The sequence below is a fragment of the Jaculus jaculus genome, unplaced genomic scaffold (assembly GCF_020740685.1).
Source record: "Jaculus jaculus isolate mJacJac1 unplaced genomic scaffold, mJacJac1.mat.Y.cur mat_scaffold_50_1_766167_arrow_ctg1, whole genome shotgun sequence".
Classification (NCBI taxonomy): domain Eukaryota; kingdom Metazoa; phylum Chordata; class Mammalia; order Rodentia; family Dipodidae; genus Jaculus; species Jaculus jaculus.
Window position 1 is genome coordinate 635,696 of NW_025423502.1, and position 15,823 is coordinate 651,518.

The window sequence follows — 15,823 nt, forward strand, 5'->3', positions numbered from 1 at the left end:
TGATGAAATATTATTGGCCCTTAATCCTCACCCCATCCTAAGACTCCCACCCCCTACCTTGATGCTTTATAAGTGCCTGCTTGATACAATAAAAGGAGATATTGCTTCAACAAGTCTCCCAACTCAGTGTGGTTTTTCTCCAGTGCCTAGAAGAGGCACTGGGTTGTCGACCCTCACCATCCCGCTCAGCCTCAGGAAGAGACCGGCAGGATCGGCTCTCCTACAGCCCTACATGCCGGAGAGCCCAGCACACTGGCACCCAACATGGGGCCTCTCTCTCATGGAAAAATGCTGACAGGCCAATCAGTCTGTGGGTGAGTGTACCCTCATAAATTATGGGGCAGTCCTCATCCAACCCAAATTTCTTGCGCTCGCCTGAGCCCTTGTATCCATCCCTAGACCACTTTGAAAGCTCTCCTTGGCCTTTTAAGTGTCCTACACCCCCAGACCCCCTTACAAATCCTTTTCAGACCCCCTCTGCACCTCCATCCTACTACGGGGATGGCACCCCTATGGAGAAACAACCAACCTCTTCCCTGTACACGTTAACCCCAGCGGTAATTGCCCGACTGCTTGGTAACCCTGGGAGGCTTATGATCTAAAGGACCTTGAAAAGGCTGTGTCAGAAGGATGGACCCAATTCCCCCTGGGCAGAAACCATCCTCCAGTGTTTGGCTTATCATCAGTGTACCACCCAAGATTGGAAAAACCTTGCTAAAGCCATTTTTACTGACCCCCTGTACATAAAGTGGTATGCCTTCTTTCAGGATGAGTGCCATACTCAGGCTGAGCAGAATCAGGCCACTCAGCCCCAGTCCCAACTTTCTTCAGCATGCTCTCGGGCACTGCTGATGCGTTTTCTATGGGCCTCCAGCAAGATGGCATCCTTGATCCATACCGGGATCAGGTGTGGGCTTTGGGAATGGCCACATGGAGGAAACTAGAGGAAGGCCCATCTGAGCCCCCCATCACTGGAATCACACAAAAGGCTAGTGAAGACTAAGCCACCTTCATAGAGAGGGTTGAAAATAGCATACATAGAAAGTTCCCACCTGGTCTGGGAAGGCATGAAGAGTGACCATAAGTTGGCCTGCACTGGACTAAGAGATCACTTTATGAGTAAATGGACTATAGCCAACAAGACATGGGATCTAGCTTCCATCAAGCTAGGGCCATGGCATCAGCCTTGCAGGCTGCTCACCGTGAAGACATGGCTGCCCTGGTCGGTGCGCTTCAAAAGACCTCAGGGAGTAAGGGACAATCTTGCTTTGGCTGTGGTAAAGAAGGTCATTTTAAAAGAGAGTGCCCCAACCAGGCCAAGAATGCCCCAGCAATTCCTACAGCCCCTAATTTGCTTGCACGCCCTGCCCCCAATGTAAGAAGTGGTGCCATTGGGCCAAGGATTACAAATCCAAGTTCAGCCTTCAGGGTGAGCCGTTAAACTTCCCCAGGGGCTATATCCAGCCCCGTTACACACTGGACCGTGCCCCTGATTCTGGGACTAAAGCCAAAAATGACACTGGGGCCAACTGCAATGGCTCTCTAAAGGAAAACAGTTTGGCTGATAAAATGGCTTCTATGCCTCAGTGTAATACTAATTAGAAAGGAGGAAGTCCCTCCTTCATGGCAGTTAGTCCCTGGTCCACTTTTACTTGGTGCGGGTGGACAGTCAACATCCTGGGAAATGGCCAACTGGCAGCCCTGGACTGATCCTGATGGCAACTGTGGGGAGGTGCCCCCTCTGGTCGTGTCTGACCTAACGGCAAACCTCCTAGGTCAGGATATACTTGGAAAAGCTGAGGCTTATATCACCACTGAAACTATAGAAAGCAGTCCTCGAGTACTCCACTGTAATCATCTTTGGCAAGTTGATATCACACACTATTCTCCATTTGGAAAGCTTAAATATATCTTTCTTTCAGTTGATACCTTTTCCCGTGCCTGCTGGGCATCGGCACATGCCAGGGGAAAATCTAAACATGCTATTAGCCATATGCTTCAATGCTTTGCCACCCTTGGATTACCTGACCAAGTCAAGACAGATAATGGCCCCTGCTTCATAAGAAAGGCCTTTGTAGATTTTCTCCAGAAATGGAAAATCTCGCATTCCACAGGCATCCCATACAATCCCTGGGGCCAAGCTATCATTGAAAGACATAATCAAACCCTTAAGTCTCAATTACACAAACAAAAGGGGGAATGATCTACACTATAGAAGATATCTTCATAGTTGAGGATTTTAGGGTAGTGTCAAAGAGATGGGTGAAAAAAATGCAAACTGTATCAGGTGGGCCAGAGCACCTTGCTGTCCATGTGGACTGTGTGTATGTGAGAGAGAGAGAGAGAGAGAGAGTGAGGGAGGGAGAGAGAGAATCAATGCAGTAGGGCCTGTTGACACTGTAAATTAACTCCAGATACATATGTATGGGAGGATTGGTCCCTGGCCAGTAGGTTCTCAGGGTAAGGGGGAGGGGAAGCTCTGTGAGCTGCAAAGTTTCTGCTTTATTATAGCTGTACCCTAAGTACCAGGAACCCCTGCATCTGCTCTCTGGGTATGTATGGGGTGGGACACAGGTTCTGTGAACTGCAAAGTCCCTGCTTCAGCACAGCTGCACACCAGTGTCCATGAAAAAGACAAAGCTCTCACCTCAAAGGGGATTAGGGATTGTTTAGTCTATGGCCAAATATGAGTGACCATGGCCCAGGAACAAAGATTTAGGTTACCTTTATTCCATGTTCAAATGTGTTAACAGTTTCATGAAGTTTTTATAGTTTCATAGATAAAGTCATAAGTTAAGGTGCTTTTCAAATACATTGGTTGACCACCAGGTAGAAGGATTTTAGCAAAGCATGGAAATCTCCACCATGGGCTTCGAATGCTATCTAAAGACAAGTTTATTACTTGGGTTGGTGGAAGCTGGTGGTCGGTCAGTACACACGGCTGCACCTCAGGTCCAGGAGCTCCTGCATCTGCTCTCAGAGTATTAGGGGGCAGGGTGCACAAGCTGTATTAGCCGCAAAGTCCCTGCTTCAGTATAGTTCCACCCCACTCATCTTCTGCCAGCCACCCTTCCCTCCTGACCAGTGGACGGTTCCAGCCTCCCCCGCCTCACAGGCAAGTGGAACTTTCCATGACGTCACAGTATGGAGGCTCAACCAGACATGCTTAGGGAAACAGTAAACTTTAAAATGACGGGAACATGGAGTTCTTTCTCCTGAACCTCTCTCCAGCAGCTCGGCAGGGCAGAGGAGGCAGCAGTGGCGTGCCTGAGGCCAAGGAAAGCACTCAGGAAACTGTAAATTGAAAGGCAGACGGCGTGAGCAGTGCGGAGGAAGCAGCATAGTTCCTTTTACTGAGACTCCCCTTTGGGATGGCAGAGGAGGCAGCCATGGAGGGTCTGTGCAGGAGCGAGAGCGTTACTGCTCCGCAGCAGGTAGGAGGATCGCGCTGGGCTGAGGGGCCACAGGGCTGCCCCGGAGGCTCTGTGAGAACCCGGGGATGGGCTGGCCACACTCTCACCCATTTCCGGAGCTCCACCCTGGAACATGAATCGATCCACACAGATACCACACACACACACACACACACACACACACACACACTCATGCCTTCCTCCCCCTGCCCCCCATAAAGCTGGGTGTGGTGCACTCCTGTAACCCCAGTGGGAGGGTGAGGTAGGAGTGATAAGGGTAGAGAGACCCTGTATCAAAACAAAAGAACAAAAAGGAAAAGAGAGTGGGAGATAAAAGGGAGAAGGAAAGGAATAGAGGAAAGGGAGACAGGAGAAAAATTGGATAAGGGAAATTGGGGAAAAAGGAGCAAAGGAAAGAATGAAAAGAGGGAGAAAGGGTGAAGAATAGAGGGAAGGAATGAAGGTGGGAAGGAAAAAGAGGGGAAAGGGAGGAGAAGGAAGAAGGAAGGAAAGAAAAAGAGTGACAAAAGGAGAATCGAAGGCAGGAAGGAAAAGGGAGAAATATAGAAAGAAGAAAAGAAGGAAGGCAGGACTGAAGGAAGGAAACAAAGAAGGTGGGAAAGAAGAATGGAAGGAATGAGTCAGAGTGGGAGAGAAAGAAGGAATGGAGAAACAAAGGGAAATGGAAGATGAGAAAGGGAGGATGAAAGGAAGGAAAAGTAAGGGAAGCAGGTCAGGGCTGCATAACCAAGGCCTGAGTGCAGTCAATCCCTGTAGGTTGACCATAGTGCTGTCAGGCACACACAGTGGGCATGTGGGATCTTCTGGCCAGGAGTCACCTTGTCCAATGAGGCCCCCTCTGGCCCCAGGAGCACTGCATTTGCTCTATGGGTAGGTGAAAGGAAAGATCCCTGTGAGCTGCAAAATCTCTGCTTCTGAAGAGCTGCATCCCACTCACTTCTGCAAGCCAACCTCCATTTAGGAATTGAGGATGTGTCTCCCTCCCCCCCCCATCATGCCTGGGGCATGTGGAACAGCCCTGATGTTGCAATGTTGCAGATCTACCAGAACATTGGGAAGTTTTTAAACTTAAGGTGGGGAGGTACAAATGGTGTGGAGGTAGCAGCAGAGTTCATTTCCCACTTGGTGAGATGATGGTGGAGGAGGTGAACATGGTGATCTGCTTGTAAGTCAGAACTCTCAGCATCCGGTAGGAGGGTCAGACCAGGTAGACGAGCCATGTGAGCTTCTCAGTGGCACTGTAAGAACCCCTGATGGTTGGCCAGGCCAGAGTGCAAAGCCAGCTCCAGTGTGTAACCCACAAGTGTATTCACCTCTCCATGCCGATTTTCTAATCACTGTGTGATGTACTTACAGATACTGTCATTTTCCTGTGTATATGGCCAGAAAGTAAAAATCAACATTTTTAGATACTAAATGCTAGAAGGAAAAGCAAGAAGGAGAATAAGTGAAGTCTTGGCTTTACTAGCCTCTGGCCTTAACTCAAAAATTTAAAAGTTTCTGAGGTGTGCGAAACAAATATCCAACACTTCTGAGTTTGTGTTGAGTAATCTGCTGTGATCCTGATGGGCTTCCTTTTGTAGGTAACTTGGTTTTTCTGTCTACCTGCTTTCAATATTTTTTCTTTGGTTTGTGTGTTTGGTAGTTTGATTATAATATGGCAATGAGAGGTTCTTTCCAGGTTTTGTCTGGTTAGTGTTCTAAAGGATTCCTGTATCTGCATTGGCACCTCTTTCCCAATTTGGGGGAAGTTTTCTTCTATGATTTTGTTGAAGACACCTACTATGCCTTTGGAGTAAAATTCTTTTCCTTCTACTATACCCTGAATTTTTATGTTTGATCTTTTCATAGTGTCCCAAATATCTTGAAATTCCCATTCATACTTTCCTATTAGTTTGTCTTTCTCTTTGTTGGACTGGATTAGATCTGACACCTGGTCCTCTAGCTTAGTTATTCTGTCCTCTCCTTCATCAATTCTACTGGTGAGATTTGCTACAGTGTTTTTTATTTCATTAACTGTGTTCTTCATTGCTAGTAATTTTGACTGGTTTTTCTTGATTATTTCTATTTCCTTATTTATGTCTTGTATTGACCACCATATTTCATTAAATTGGTATCCTGTGTCTTTTTTGATTTCCTCTTTAATTACTTTGATTTCTTCTTTGACTTCTTTGAGCATGTTTATAATCATTCTTTTGAAATCTTTCTCAGGCATTTCCTCTAACTCATTCTCACTGGTCATTTCTGATGCATTAATACTCTTTGGTGAATATATATTGTCTCGAGTTTTGGTGTTTCTTGTCTTATAATATGTATATCTATTTCATCTTGGATTACTTTAATGCTTGAATTTTCTAGTTAGCTACAGTATTATTAGATGTATCAATCAATCTGATGGTATATACCTTCAGTGTAGGAGCTTAAGGTGCTATGTGTGGCTCTCTAGACTCTCGGAGTATCTACAAAAGTGACCCTAGGTGTTTGGTTTGCCTGCTATGAGAGTACTCAAGTAGGCTGCATGGAACAATAACAAGCAATTTGACAATTGAAGCCTCCTGGAGGCACTATATTATTTAGCCACCTTTACCTTGCCGGTGTTTGTTCTGAACCTAATGTTGTCCAGGAGGTGATGTCCACCCTTTGCTGGTTACATTATTTTCGCCTGCCACTTTGGAGCTTCACCTCAAGTCTGTAAGCCAAAATAAACCCCCTTTTACCCACAGGCTGCTCTTGGTTCACTGTATTTTATTTTATTTTATTTTATTTTATTTTATTTTATTTTATTTTATTTTATTTTATTTTTTTACCAGCAGTGTGAAAGCAATAGGAACACCCTCCCCTGCCTCAGCTAGGTGCTTTAAAAAAAAAATTATTTATTTATTTGACAGCAACAGACACAGAGAGAAAGACAGATAGAGGGACAGAGAGAGAGAAGGTGCGCCAGGGCTTCCAGCCTCTGCAAACGAACTCCAGACGTATGTTCCCCCTTGTGCATCTGGCTAACTTGCGACCTGGGGAACCGAGCCTCAAACCAGGGTCCTTAGGCTTCACAGGCAAGTGGTTAACCGCTAAGCCATCTCTCCAGCCCAGGTAGGTGCTTTTGATTAAATATTCAGTACCAGGTAGAAATTCCCTCTTATGGAGAAGGCTTCAAGTCTAATGAGAGACCATTTGGTCTCTCTCATAATGGACAGAGCACTATTGTAGCAGCTGATACATTTGACCTGGTTGACCATCAATAAAACTTGCATGGTCACCACAGGGTAACACTATTGATTACTTTCTCTCCCAATATATTTCTTAGCTCTTCCTAGTACCTTGATAGCCAGCTAACTGGGAGAAGGCTTCCATCTTTGCTGCAGCTTGATTTCCCAGAGTACTGCATCTCACACATGTGGAGTCTTTAGCAATAGCATCTTACCACCTGGTTATGAAGGATAACTAAGGGTCTTGACAATGCTTGAAGTATTCTCTGACATCAGTGGATTTTATGGCTAATAGTCAGTGGAAGACAACCTACCCTGGACCTGAGTATTTCTAATAACAATTCATTGGTTCTGTGTACAACAATATCTTTCTTTAAAGTATATCTGCTATCTCTATTTTAACATAAATTACTAGCTAGGAAAGTAATAGGCTTTATATGCCATTTCTCTGTTAGTAATTCATTAAGTTTCAAGAGAAGAGAAAAAGTCCTACTCTATTAGCACTATTTGTAACATACATGTGAGCCAAAATGTTTCAGATTGTGTGTGTTCATTGGATTGCAGTTGCATGACATAGGGACATGCACAGTCTTGTCTTGATTCCCAACATGAACTACAGTAAAGTTGACTTATACAACATGGTACATTGGTGGCAAAACACCTTTAACTTATTGTTTATAATGTATTTGATTTTGAGTTAATATTTGGTTGTTTGCACAGAATCCTTTCAGTTTTTCCATATTTATCATGACCGCATCATTGATCAAACTCCATCCTAATGGAGTCAAAATCCTCATCTTTATTAAGAGCTTGTATTCTACTGTTAGTGTTAAGAATTGAACCCATAGCCTTGTATCTTCTGGGCAGGCAGTACACCACAATGTTATGATACAAGTCCTAAATATGCCTTTCCATTCCATTATATTTTCATTAAAAATAATAATAATCTTATACCAGGCATGGTGCCACAAGCCTTTAATCCTAGCACTTGGGAGGCTGAAGAAGGAGGATTGCTGTGAGTTCAAGGCAAACCTGAGATTACATAGTGAATTCCAGGTCAGTTTGGGCTACAATGAAACCCTAACTCAAAACACATAAACAAACAACCAACAACAACAACAAAACAAAAACAAAAAAAAACCCTGATTTTCTTGAATCACTATAGCAATATTCAGGAATGATATTAGTCTTGAGTCTTTTCTTCCATGATACAGCATATAAACTTTGTGCTTATTGAATAAGTCTGTACCAAGATACACATAGAATCATGAAGTACAGTTTACTAGACCCTTTTTTTGTAGTCTTGGGTTGAAGAGCAATATCTCATTATAGCAACTGGTGTCATTTGAAGACGTCGCTGTGGACTTCACCTGGCAAGAGTGGCAGCACCTGGATGTTGTTCAGCGAAACCTCTACAGAGATGTGATGCTGGAGAACTACAGCAACCTGATATTCTTGGGTGAGCTAAACTTCTGTGCATTTCTGAGTAGCAATTCCTTTCTTTTTGGTTGATAAGTATAGTCGTAATTACTAATATTTAGTATTGTTTTGATATTTTACTCTTAAACTGGCATACTTAATGGAACATATATAATGACAAGAATATGTCAGATCAGACATTAGTTGTATGGGGAACACTCAAAAACTCTAGTAGCTATTTTGAAATCCTAATATAATTGTTGCTAGAAGCATGCTAACTTTCTTCCGTGCTATACAACATAAGAAGTTATTTCTTCCCAATGCACCCAGTTAATTATAACTATAATCATTCTATCTTTTTTCTTCTACTCCTTTTCCACATTGTAATTACTTGTTATATTTTCTACCTCTATTATGTAAACATGGACTTGTACGTATAATGAGAACATGCAGGATATTTGTTTGTGTGTTTGTCATATTTCATTTATACCCCATCAGTTTTGGGGGAAACTGAAACCATATATATTCACTCTAGTTATAGAGGGATGTGATAGCCCAAATGAAAAATTATAAATTCTCCTTTCTGAGTGAGCTTATTGGTTTACTTAGAAAGCAAATTCTTCTCTGATACACATTTTTATTGCCAAAAAAATTAAAACCCTCATCTGTTCTTATTGCTTATTTACATATTACCAATTGGAATATCAAGTGAGAAGTTTATAGCATTTATTACTGGTTGTTGAGTGTTGATTGTCTATTTCCATTATCATAGACTTATGTAAGTGTTGCAGCATTCTTGATATCTTTGATATGACTGTGTTGAAAATCTCTTGGAAGTCAGGAGAGCTGCTCTGATTTGAGATGATGACAGTCAATTCATAACCAGAGTAAATAGCTTTATTACTTCACATAATACGTAAAATTGTCTTCATACCACGATTGTTAATGTTTTATTTTTAGAGACTGGATCTCACTCTACCCTAGGGTATTCTGGAGTTCACTCTGTTGCCACGTATGCCCTCAAAATCTTAGTAATTTTCCTACATCAGGTACCCAATTGTTTGTGGTGAAGGAGTGTGCCACTACACCTGGATCAATTTCTCCTTAGAGTCTTTTATTTATTTTTTCCTATGTATATACATTTGAACTCCAGACAAGGACATTTTTCTAGTCTCTCTTGTGATTGTATGGACTTTGTTTATTGCACTGATTATATATCTCAGGCTAAGATTTTACTTTTTTCCCCCTTTATGCTTTGAATTGAAATTAGTATTTCATACATCCTGGAAAAGTGTTCTACCACTAAGCTATTTTTCATCACTAAGATTTGAAGAGTGATGGATAAGTATATTGAGGCCCTCTGTTATGTATAACATTACTTGATACATTATAGTCCTGTGTTGATTTATGGAAAATTTTATTTTTCTTTAAATTTATTTGTGGATATGTGTGTGTGTGTGTGTGTTTGTCTGTGTGTATGTGTGTATGTAAGGGTATTAATGTGCTTTGCTCAATGACCCTCTTCTAATTATATGAATTTCATTGGTTTTAGTCTAGAAAATGGTTATTATATACATTCAATTACTTAAGGGCAATTCTTATAAATTCTGAGGCCATTCTGTCCTAATATTCCTTGTGATTTCTTCATTTTCCTAAGGTATCTTTAAATAGTAATACAGTTTTTGGCTCAGCTTTAACAATTTAGTTCTGAATCCTATTTTCTGTTTTATTTTCTTTTTAATCTTTATTTATTTATTTAAGAGGGAGAGACAGAGAGGGTAAGGCAAATAGACAGAATCAGTGTACCAGGGCTTTCAGCCACTGCAAACAAACTCCACATGCATGCACTACCTTGGTAATCTGGCTTGTGTGGGTTCTGGGGATTCGAACCTAGTTCTTTTGGCTTTGCAGACAAGTGCCTTAACCACTACGGCATCTCTCCAGCCCCTGTTTTCCTCTTTTATTAAATTATTTAATTGAACTCTTTTCCCACAATATTCCTCTCTCATTTTGATGACCACTTTCTCTTATTTCCACTTATCACTAATGTCATTTGTTTTCTTTCTAGTTTCTTTATGTTCTACCATTATGCTCTATATATTTAATTTTTTTTTTAATCATTGTTTAAGATTTTTGTCCCAAAATGTGTGAGGCAGTTAGAAACACATCCACAAGTTTGGGGCCAGTCTTCGGCTACAGGGTATGTTCTTGGACAACCTGGGCAAGAGTGAGTCCATATCTTGTAAAAAAATAAATAAATAAATAAATAAAAATAAAACAATAAAAAATTATTGTGTTATATATGCTGTTCAGTCATATGAGAGAAATATTTTCAATGTCACTTCAGGCAAATATTACAGTAAATGAAAAACAGGAGTATAAACTGTCTCTAAGGTAACTTTGAAATTCACCTAATAGAGGTCAGTTATAGAAATACTGCTTTTATCCTACAGATGTCCAATAAATATAACATATTGATACAATTTGCACATTATTTCCCTATGACAGGGAACTGTATGACAAAACCAGACTTGATCTTCAAGTTGGAGCATGGATTTGCACCATGGACTGTATTAGAATGCTCAATTCAGAGGCTTCCAGGCAAGTAAATGCATAATGAGTAGCGTAGGTCAGTGAGATGAGAACTCATCATGAATTGTCATAAGTTTTTTTTTGTTTTGTTTATTTTTATTTATTTTTTTGAGAGCGACAGAGAGAGAGAGAGAATGGGTGTGCCAGGGCTTCCAGCCACTGCAAACAAACTCCAGATGCGTGCATCCACTTGTGCATCTGGCTAACGTGGGTCCTGGGGAATTGAGCCTCGAACCAGGGTCCTTAGGCTTCACAGGCAAGCGCTTAACCACTAAGCCATCTCTCCAGCCCATCATAAGTTTTATTACTGTGAATCACATACCTTTTATGACATGGAGAAATTTCTACTCTTTTCCTGAAATTGAAGAATACTTTCTTTATGCATTCCAAAATTTAATTCCATGTTTAGGTGGTCTAGGAAAATGTGTGTTAGATAATGTACTATTTTGTTAATTTACCATTTTCTGTATGTTTCAGTATAATAATGTCATTAGTCACTTTTACTGCTGTGACAAAAATCCTTAGAAGAAACACCTTAAGCAAGAAAAAATATTTATTCAAGTATACAATTCTATAATGGTAGTTTTCCTCACAATGTTGATGCAAAGAAGGTATTTAACATAATTATATTTGCTACCACATGGGAAATTTAGAAGTAACTGAAAAGCGACAGTACCAGAAATTCTATGATAAGAAATTAAAAAACGTTTGTGAAATGTGCATGAGAATGTATGTACAAAATTATATTAGACTTATGAAATATAGGAATTGTGTCAGGGATTTAAAAATAAACATTTGGGACATTGAAGAAAGAAAATCTAAATGGCAGTACAAATAAAAGTAAGAAATAGACCATTCTCATGTTCTATATGAAAGTTTACTTTTATTTACTTTTTATTACTTTTATTTCTCAGAATTGAAAACTCAACACAAAATGCAGTGGACAGAGACTGATGATTTTAAACAATTCCAGAACACTGTTTACCAGAAGTTACATCAGACATGTTATCAAGGAACAAACACAGGTGACAAGCTGTTTGAATGTAGGACAACTTTTATCTCCAAGTCACACCTCAGTGATCATCAGAGATCTCAAACAGGTAACAAACCTTATGACTGTAATGTATGTGGAAAAGCTTACCTCACCCAATCACAGCTCACTATGCATTATGAAACTCATACAAGTTATAAGCCATATGAATGTAGCAAATGTGGGAAAGCATTCATGTGCAAGTCACATCTCAATAAGCCATATGAATGTACTGCATGTGGGAAAGCCTCCATTATAAACTCAGATCCTAATAAGCATCAGAGAATTCACACAGGTGAGAACCCTTATGAATGTAATGAATGTGGAAAAGCTTACATCACCCAGTCACCTCTCACTGTGCATCATCAAGCACACACAGGGAAAGCTTTCATCTCCAAGTCACAACTCCCCAGTCATCAGATAACTCACATAGGAGAGAAGCCATATGAATGTATTGAATGTGGAAATGGTTTCATCTGCAAGGCACAGGTCACTAATCATCAGAGAACTCACACAGGTAAGAAACCATATAGATGTATTGAATGTGGAAAACGCTTCACCTCTAATTCAGATCTTATTAGGCATCAGAGAAGTCACGCAGGTGAGAAGCCATATGAATGTACTGAATGTGGGAAAGAGTTCATCTACAAGTCACGTCTTATTAGGCATCAGAGAACTCACACAGGTAAGAAGCCAACTGAATGTGGGAAAGCCTTCATCCACAAGTCAGGCCTCACTAATCATCAGAGAACTCACACAGCTGAGAAGCCATGTGAATGTACTGTTTGTCAGAAAGCTTACAACTCCAAGTCACACCTAATGAATCATTGCAGTACTCATACAGGTGAAACACCATATAAATGTACTGAATGTGGGAAAGCTTTTATCACCAATTCACAGCTCACTAGTCATCAGAGAACCCACCGAGGTGATAAACGATATAAATGTGTTCAATGTGGAAAAGGCTTCATCCACAAGGGAGATTTCACAAAACATCAGAGAAGTCACACAGGTGAGAAGCCATATGAATGTACTGAATGCGGGAAAGCCTTTGTCAGCAAGTCACATCTTAATAGGCATCAGAAAAGTCACACAGGTGAAAAGCCATATAATTGTACTAAGTGTCAGAAAGCTTACATCTCCAAGTCAGACCTAATGATTCATTGGAGAATTCACACAGGTGAAAAGCCATATGAATGTACTGAATGTGGGAAAGCCTTCATCACCAGTTCACAGCTCACTATTCATCAGAGAACCCACACAGGTGATAAACCATATAAATGTATTCAATGTGGAAAAGGCTTCATCCGCAGGGGAGATCTCACAAATCATGAAAGAAGACACAAAGGTGAGAAGCCATATGTATGTACTGAATGTGCAAAAGCTTTTATCTCCCAGTCACATCTTACTAGGCATCAGAGAATTCACACAATTGATAAATCATATAAATGTACTGAATGTGGGAAATCTTTCATCTGCAAGTCACATCTTATTAGGCATCAAAGTACTTACACAGGTGAAAAACCATGTGAATGAACTGAATGTGGGAAAGCTTTCATCTATAAGTCGTTGCTAACCAGGTAACAGAGAATTCAAATTGGTGAGAAGCCATATCAATGTAACAAATGAAGGAAAGCTTTCTTTGCAAAGGAAGAGTTTAGGAAACATAAAAGAATTCATATGAATGTACTAAATGTGCCAATTGCTTCATCTTCAAGACACATCTCCCTCTATGCTACAGAAATCACTCAAGTTTAAAGATATATGAGTGTACTTAATGTGGGAGAGCTTTTCTTGCCAAGTGACCTCTTTGTAATCTTCAGAGTTCTCATAATACTGGGAAGCTATATGAATATGATGAATGTGTGAAAGCTTTTATTGCTAATTCAAATGTTATTAAACATTACAGAACACCCAGGTGAGAATCCATATGAATATAGTAGTATGGGAAGGTTTTCATCTTTAAATCACAGCACACTATGTATCAGAGAATTAACATTGGAAAGCAACCATATGAATATAATGAATGTGGAAACACACTCAACTCCCAGTGAGTATTAATGTAAAACAATGTGAGAAAGCTTTCTCCCTGAAATCACAACTCAGTGTGCATCTTTAGACAGATGAAAAGCCAAATGAATATACTAAAAGTGGTAAAAAGCTATATTCCTGAAGTCATAAGTCACAGGTAAAAGAGAACACACAGGTGAGAAGGCAGTCTAACATAATAAATTTGAAAAAGTCTTCTTGTAGAAGTCAAACCAAATTTTGTATTTGAGGATTCACATAGGAGAGAGAACAGAAACCATATAGATGTAACTATCAAAATACATTCATCTCCAAGTCACAGGTCACTGTGTATCAGAGAACTCACACAGATGGGAAAAACATGAAAATGTAATGAATGTGTAAAAGCTTTTATCTCTCAGTCACAGACTACTATGTATGAAGGAATTCATATAACTTAGAAATCATATGACTATAATGAATGTTAAAAACTTGCAGATAATATTCATGAATCTGAAAATATGCACATTATTCTTTATGTCATACTTTAGCGAATTTCTGAAAACATGTCAATTTTCTAATTTTTAATTTGGTTGTGGGAAGTATATGGAGTAATTTAGGAACTTACACTTAGAGAGCCATACAGTAATGTAAACAAAGCTTACTGGCCAATCGTGATGTTTGAGAAAGCTACAAGCAGAATGAAATGTGGGTATAAGAAATCTTGACAGTAGTATTTTGTGTGATGTTTACTTGCTGTGTTCTGACCAGTTCCTGGGAACTTGAAGAACTTTGAATATAAAATAAGTCATCTGTTGTCTTGCAGAGGAAATTTTTAGAAGTTTTGAATTTCAAGACATAGAAATATTTGTTTGAACTGCCACTCTTTAAGACGTTTCCAACTTTGATGATCAGAATACTGATATGTGAACATTATGATTAGTCCTGATCAGCCTGAAAATATGAGAGGTCTGTAATGACAATGCTAAATTATATGACTCTTCTGCTTTGGTCAATAAACTTATATTGCTTTTGGAAGTAGAACAAAGGCAGGAAAGAGGGTTGAGGAAGAACACAAACCATTCAATTGCCACTTTGCAATGAAGGGGAGTCTTTAAGTTTTTGTGTGGAAACACTATGATGATAAAATAGAGCTGTGAAGATGAAAACTGTTTCACTATAGTTGCTTAGATTTTCTGATAATTGCTGCTAAGGAATGCTGCTCATGCTGGCATATTTTAATTTACCTATAAAGCCACCTTTCAGGGCTGGAGGGGTTAGATTTTGAGCCATGTGATTTTCTTTGCTCAGGATCCTTGGGTAAAGCTGTAAGGTTTGAAGTTTGTCTTGTTTATTTTCCTAATTATGTTGCTTCACCATTTCCTTGCTGTACCTTTTTTCCCCCCAATGGAACTGTTTAATATGTGTTGGAAATAGGTAACTGTACTTTGCGTTAACAAAGCTCAAAATTAATAGACTTTTTGGCTTCTCAGTTGAGATGTTGGATTTTATAGGAGTTTTATATTTGCTAAAGACTATAGAGGCTTTTACATCAGATTTAATGCATATATAATCATAAAATAGCCATGGGTTTATGAGGTCCAGGAACAAAATTTGGATATTTAAATGTAAAGTTTCTATTCTAGTCTCATGTTTCTTTTCAATTCATGCTGACTTGGAACTCCTTATGTACTCTAAAGCCAATCCCAACTCATAGTGATCCATCTGTCTCTGCTTTCTTAGTGTGGAATTAAAAGCATGTGCCATTATGCCAAGCTGTTATTCAATTTTTAATGTATATAATTGATATAAGATGTAATGAATTTAAGAATAATATCTGATATATGATTATCACAAATGATTTAAAGGACTTGGGAGATGGTTAATTGGGTAAAGTGCATACCATGCAAGCATGAGAGAGTGACTTTGGATCCCCATTACCCATGTAAAAATACTAGTTGTGGGGGTGGCAAAATTACTCAGTGATTAATGCATTGCCTGTAAAGCCCAGTGACCAATGTTTTATTCCCCAGTGCCTACATGAAGACATAAGGAGAGTGTTACATTCATCTTGAGTTCATTTGAAGCATGTAAAAGCCCTGGTATTTATATTCAAATTTTCCCTCTCTCTCTCT

The 15,823-nt window shown here is 39.8% G+C and overlaps 1 protein-coding gene across 1 annotated transcript; it reads left to right on the top strand.

The window, feature by feature from the left end:
- Positions 1-1,174: 1,174 nt before the first annotated feature.
- On the top strand, positions 1,175-13,217 carry LOC123457451 (zinc finger protein 883-like). The gene is made up of 6 exons (XM_045141355.1): positions 1,175-1,429; positions 1,670-1,840; positions 7,973-8,099; positions 10,568-10,660; positions 11,566-11,751; positions 12,013-13,217. Exons 1-6 carry the CDS (start codon positions 1,175-1,177, stop codon positions 13,215-13,217), a joined length of 2,037 nt encoding a protein of 678 aa, XP_044997290.1.
- Positions 13,218-15,823: the final 2,606 nt, after the last annotated feature.